General features: G+C 42.8%; 1 protein-coding gene across 1 annotated transcript; it reads right to left on the bottom strand.

Moving 5' to 3' along the window:
• Positions 1-1,808: 1,808 nt before the first annotated feature.
• Positions 1,809-6,087, bottom strand: LOC131230944 (peroxidase 24-like). Its single transcript, XM_058226968.1, has 4 exons — positions 5,766-6,087; positions 4,323-4,514; positions 3,650-3,815; positions 1,809-2,278 (listed from the first exon to the last, which is right to left on the bottom strand). Exons 1-4 carry the CDS (start codon positions 5,967-5,969, stop codon positions 1,869-1,871), a joined length of 972 nt encoding a protein of 323 aa, XP_058082951.1. The 5' UTR covers positions 5,970-6,087; the 3' UTR covers positions 1,809-1,868.
• Positions 6,088-6,374: the final 287 nt, after the last annotated feature.

The following is a 6,374-nucleotide window of genomic DNA, read 5'->3' as shown; positions in this document are numbered from 1 at the left end:
TCTTGCGGACGTTTGGGCTGGCAATCCGATGGAAACGGATTCGTCCTCCGCGCCCAGAACGCCGATGGGTACTAACCCTGCCTCTCCCTGGTTAGGAGTGGGCAGGGACTCTGAGGGGCCACCGTGATGTATGGAGTTTATCCACACCGTCTATTTATTTTTCTATATCATTTTATAGTCCAAAAATAAGGAAAATCCAACGCTAAAATGGGCTACACCACAGGATGCAGGGGTGATAATTACATCCACCATTGAAATTTTAGTGAGGCTTATTCTGAGATTGTTATCTGCTTGATTTTTGGATTCATGCCCTACAATAACTGGAAAAATGGATGGACGTGATGGATATACAATACATGCGTCAAGGTGGCTCCATCGGTCAGGACTCACCACATTGAGTTGAAGTTGCGGCGGCACCTAATACGCTCCCAAAGCATCGGTAAAGTGACTGGGCGTAGTTCAAGTAGGAAATGTGTTTACGATGGCAAAATTCTGTAAGCCCTGTCATGATGTATGTGTTATATCCATACCGTCTATCCAATTTTTCAGATCATTTTAGGACATAACCCCAAAAATAAGGTAGTTCTAACGCTCAAGATGACCACACTACAGAAAGCAGTGGCGATTAAATGCCTACCATTAAAACTACTATGGTGTAGAAGTTTTGGATCAAGCTGATATTTGTATTATCACGGATCCGTGTGATATTATGAACAGGTTGGATGGCAAATAAAAACCTTGGTGAACATTAGCAATGTTTTAATGGTGGGCGTTCAATGTCCATTGTTTCATGTGATGTGATCCAATTAAGATTTTGATCTAGCTCATTTAGACAGTGGTATGGTCCACTTGAGATTTTGATCAACCTCATCTTTCGGAACTTGCACTAAAATTCATGTGGGCCACTTGAGATTTTTGATCTACATCATTTCCAGGAACTTGCACTAAAATGATTTGTAAAATCTGACGTTCAACATAGATATATAATACATAAATCATGGTGGGCCCATCGTTAGGGAAACACGCCACGATGTTTGATGTGCGCAACCTTTCATGTTTTTTAAGGGGCCATGGCGACTTGTTCAACAGATTCACTTTCTACTATTAGATGTGTAACTTAATATTGGGCTGGGAGTAAAATAATAAAATAAAATCAGGCTAATTTATGATTTTAATAAGTCATACCAATTGAAACAGGTGAGAGAGACGTCCACCTGTTTCATAAAATGAGTCATACCAATTGAAACAGGTGAGAGAAACGTCCACCTGTTTCATAAAATAAGTCATACCAATTGAAACAGGTGAGAGAGACGTCCATCCTTGATTTTATTTTTTTTAAAAATTTTTTATAGGGCCTACCATGATGGGCATATACAATCCACTCTAACTATCAGCTTCCACACCAAATATTAGGCCTCGGATCCAAAAAGCAGTCCTTAAGTGATTCAAGTGGGCCACATACCAAGGGAAAGCATTTCGATAGTGAGCTTTTTATCTACACCTTTTCCAATTATACGGTTCATGTGAGTCAGGGATGGGCTAGATTTTTATGAACTGGCTACAACATGAGGTGATCCACCTAATATGGTTGGGTGGATTTTACATTAATGCTACAATGGGTCCCACCCAAGCAAGCAATTCCTTTTCTTCAATTAAAATAAGTTTTACACGAGAGGTTTACTAACACTAACTATTCATTAATGAGCAGTTAGTTGGACAGTACAACTTTATATATATATATATATATATATATATATAGACACACACACGGCCGTTGATAGTTTATAGGAATGCTAGATACGATATACCCTCACTTAATAAAATTACCAGACAATCTCAGTATATGGGCCCTACCAATCAAATTGTTCTTAATATGAGTTAACAACACTGCATTTCTTCCTAATCTCTCCCGAACTGCCTGTGAGGACTTCGATTTTTCCCATCCTCGCCATAGAAAACGCGAACTTGGCAAAGAAATCAGTCAAGTTAGTCAGCTCATCAACGAATTTGGCCGCATGTTTGTTCGTCAAAAGCGCTGCATCGGATTGAAAGAGACCTTTGTTTTGCTTCAAGAGCACGTAGTAATTGTTGTCGTAAGAGAGGGAGCTCTGAGGGTCCATTTCTACAGTGGTTGTTTTGTCTGATAGGCTCTGGCATTTGGTTCTCAAGAAATCTGCATAGGTTGATTCCAGAGAAGAGTCTACATCCCATTTCCCTGTGAAGTCGTAGAGCCTTTTGCTGAAGAGATGACAGTGACTCACTCCAAGTGTATGTCCACCTGCGCCCACCAAAACCCACGTTCCATTTTCTTTTTTGGGTTAATGCATTAACACAACATAAATTTAGGTAGATGAAATGTGTTTATAGCTATGAAGATTGTTTGCCCACACTTGAGATTGGAGCTGTTCATCCAGCAGGCCTCGATATGGATGGTCCACAGTGCATAACAATGCACCACTTGCACAAATTGTACAATCTTAACTGTCCAACTTCAATTAGCATGTTTCTCCATGTTGGGCCCGCTGTCCCCTCTCATCACTGAATGCAGATCCTCTGCTTCCCACAAGTAGAAAATGCTTATTTTCCTACGTCTTGATTGTTCCGTGTCATCGTTGACATTATCAACACTGCTACATTAAACGCATAGTGTGATGATGAGACCCCAATTAGATTGCAATAAGCAGGATTTTTCTACCTGTAGTGAGAGGATCCGGATTCCCTATCACTTGGACTTGAGGGATAGGAACCATAGCTTGGAAATGGTACTGCGTACTGAGTTATTCACAAGTACAAACAGTCGAGCCTACCGTGAATGTATGTGGTTTATGGGCGTCGTCCATCCAGTTTTTCAACTCCCACCGTGAATGTATGTGGTTTATCGGCATTGTCCATCTAGTTTTTCAGCTCATTTAAGGGGTTGACCCCAAAATTTAAGCTTATCCAAATCTCAAGTGGATCATACCATACCATAGATAAAAATGGGAATAATGATTTTCAGCGTTGAAACCTTTATGGCCCCAGGGTGATGTTTACTTTCTATCCAACCTATTCATAAGATTCTACAAACATTGATGAATGAAAAACATAAATATAAGCTTGATCCAAAACTTCTGTGGCCCACAAGAATTTTTCAACATTAGACGCTCGATTCACACTGCTGCACGTTGTGTGGTCCATTTAACCTTTGGATATGCTTCAATTTTTGGGTCAAGCACTAAAATCATCAGGTAAAATGGATGGACCGAGGGGATAAAATACATAAATCATGGTGAACCTCACAGAGTTTACTCAGTATGCAATCCGCTTCCCATAACTTGAAACCAGTTCAGCTTTGGCCCCACTAACCTTGTGAGCGATGGTCCCCAGTTATGGCCAACATCATATCAAGATTGAACGGTCCTTAAGCAGACTTGTCAATGGGCAGGACCCTGACCGGGCTGAGTTCTGTCAAAGCCCGACCCATAAAGTAAAACCCATGTGTCCAAATCCTTGAGGGGCCAAAACAAGCTTGAGTTCACCTAAGCCCTAGTCCGAGCCCGAACCCAAGCCCGGCCACTCATATTGACAGACCTATCTTTAAGTGTACTTGCAGAAAAAATTCGGTATGATTAATAGCAACGAACGGTTCAGATGCTCTCCTTCCATGTACCTGATAGGACCACGAGATCACGGACGTTGAGGCTTTTGTAGGCGAACTTTTGCTTGAGGGCGGTGAAGTTGGAGTAAGGGCTAGGTAAGTTGTCAACGGCTTCCTGTGCAATTGACATATTTCCATCTCTTCTACCGGTCCGCACTTTCCACATGGATCTGTTGAACTGCAAGTTTGGCACGTGAGAACCGCACATGTGCTCAAGAGGGAGTGGATATCATGTCACCACCATACGTGTGGTTGGCACCATTGAGTGATGCAGATGGGTGGATTCCACCACGGGTGCGCCACAATTCAAAAGGTTGTTGGGGCAATCCGGACCATCTGATTGGTAACCATCCAATGAACGTTACATTGGTCAGATGGTTGGGATTGTTCCAATAACGGTGGCATATGAAGACGGTTCTCCAATTGCTGGTAGTCACTAGTTTACAAACCGCCTCTCTGCAAGTGGTGGGCCCCACAAGTCCCTATTCAATCGTGACTGTACATCAGCAACTAATTAATGCACAAGCCGCCTGTACAGCAAGTGTTGGGCCCCACGCGTCACAACCAAGTGACTACCTCCATCTAACCACGATAAGTTGGCAGATGAAGTCATTGATGATGGGTGGGCCCAACGCCTCATCGCCACCGTCCAATTATGATAAGACAAATTGTGATCAAAACTCACTTGAAAGGAAACGGAATCCCTAGCACTCAAAGCCACAATATCTGCGCATGAAACGACTCCAGGGCATGCCTCCTCCAACTGGGCCTTTATTTCATCAATCACATCAAAACCCTCCAATGAGAGGTTTGGATCTGCGTCCTTCTCAGCTTTTTCATACCCCTTAGAATTCAGCAACACAGACGCATCGCATCCCTACAAAACATATGGCCACGTAACTGCTAGTAAAAGTAGCTAATACATGTCCATGTACGTATTTTTTATGCACGTGCATGTATGAATGCATGCATGGATTATGGACGTAGAGCGCTGCTATGATCACCAGCACGTGCTAATGCGGCATGTGTATATTGGGTGTGTGCCGTTCGTCGAGTTAGACCCACCGTGTATGTGCAGATTGCATGGAAAAATGCAAACACTAGTAACATCTCATGAACAAAACAGAAACTAGGTAAAATGGCCACATGATGCAGTACATCGTGTGGATCACATGTGTAACCTAAGGACCGCAGATCGCTGATGCGTCCATCCTAGGAGGGAAATGGCATAGCACGGGCGGACCCACATAATGAATGATACAAATTGCATGGTGTTATGGGTAAAAATAGACTGACCAAGATAACTAGGATGAGAGAGAACACAGAGCATAAATGAAGTAGGTTGGACAAGAGCTCAGCCCTGATGACCGCGCATGAGCTCCACAAACAGCTCGAGCACCAACTGTCAGCAGTTGCCTCTGGTTGGTGTCTTGCTATTGTGACTAACGAATAGCCTTATGCATCAACCCGACCTCGAAGATATGTCCAGACCACAATCGACAATTCAGCTCGGTTTATGAGACCTCGGTCAATCCACCTTAAGAGGTCATCCTCAACCAACTATCACTATTTCCTCGGAAGCTAGCCACTGGGAGATTTCCTTCAAATTCGAAGAGGATCAATTCCCCCAATATCCTTGCCAAGAATCTCGCTAAGGATAATACCTTGATTTATGAGGGCAATCCATTGCATAATACACAACCGCATGGCAAATTCATTACCATATATATAACTAGCACCAAACAACTATAAATAAGAACCACATTTACAGTGAAATGTATACATGCACAAAAACCCTAGTTCTATTAGTCCCAAAGTGTTTTTCTAACTTTGGCATTAGAGGGTCTTTTGCAATAGCTAGAATCAACATTGTGATTTGATTTTGTAGGTACATGAAGGTCTAACCGGGACAACTAGATTTTTGCATCAACACATGGAATGTGTATATGTAAATCAAAACATGAAAATACTAGTTAGCAAGAACTAAATAAAACTACCACACTCAATCTCACTGTCACTCGATATCACAGCCCTCCAAATCCCAGTCCAAAGGCTATGACATGGCGCGGATGCTGCCCACCGCAACCCAAGTAGATCACCCTCAAAAAAAGGAAAATATTTGCATTACCCTAACAAAGCAATCATGAAAATGCAGCCTCAAGAGCTTCGCAGGCAACAGCGAGTAGGCAGCAGTGCGCCGATGCGTGATGTTCCTGACGATATCCTCAGCAAGAGGACAGCTCTTCCTGTAGAAGTGGTTCCGCAGACGACCTCCATTACAAACACCAACGGCTCCCAAACAGACCACAAAGAGAAGGAAACTGGTCTTCATCTTCCCACAGAAACAATGGTTTTGGAATTGGGAGTGTCCAAACGCCAAGGCTATAGAGCTTTAGCAATGCTGCCCCTTTTATACACATTCAAGTGATGTAATTTTCTTTCTTCCCCACATCAAGACAGGTAAGCATCGTTTCAAAAGAAAAAACCAGCACAAGTCAAACCTCCACACGCCATATACATATGTACAGAGTACGTAGGTATTTATGTATGTCTGTGGAGTGAGAGTGGTTTTTGTTGGAGAGAACGGATTGGCTACTCCCCTTGCCACCAGCCCGGTAGCTGGTGGTCGGTGCTCTGTGGGCCCCACCATGATGTATGTGTTTCATCTATTTTTAAAGATGATTTTAGGGCTTGATCCCAAAAGTTAGAGGGATATAAATCTCAGGTGGACCACGCC

This window comes from Magnolia sinica, chromosome 17 (assembly GCF_029962835.1).
Source record: "Magnolia sinica isolate HGM2019 chromosome 17, MsV1, whole genome shotgun sequence".
Classification (NCBI taxonomy): Eukaryota; Viridiplantae; Streptophyta; class Magnoliopsida; order Magnoliales; family Magnoliaceae; genus Magnolia; species Magnolia sinica.
This window is presented reverse-complemented; position numbering and strand designations above follow the sequence as displayed.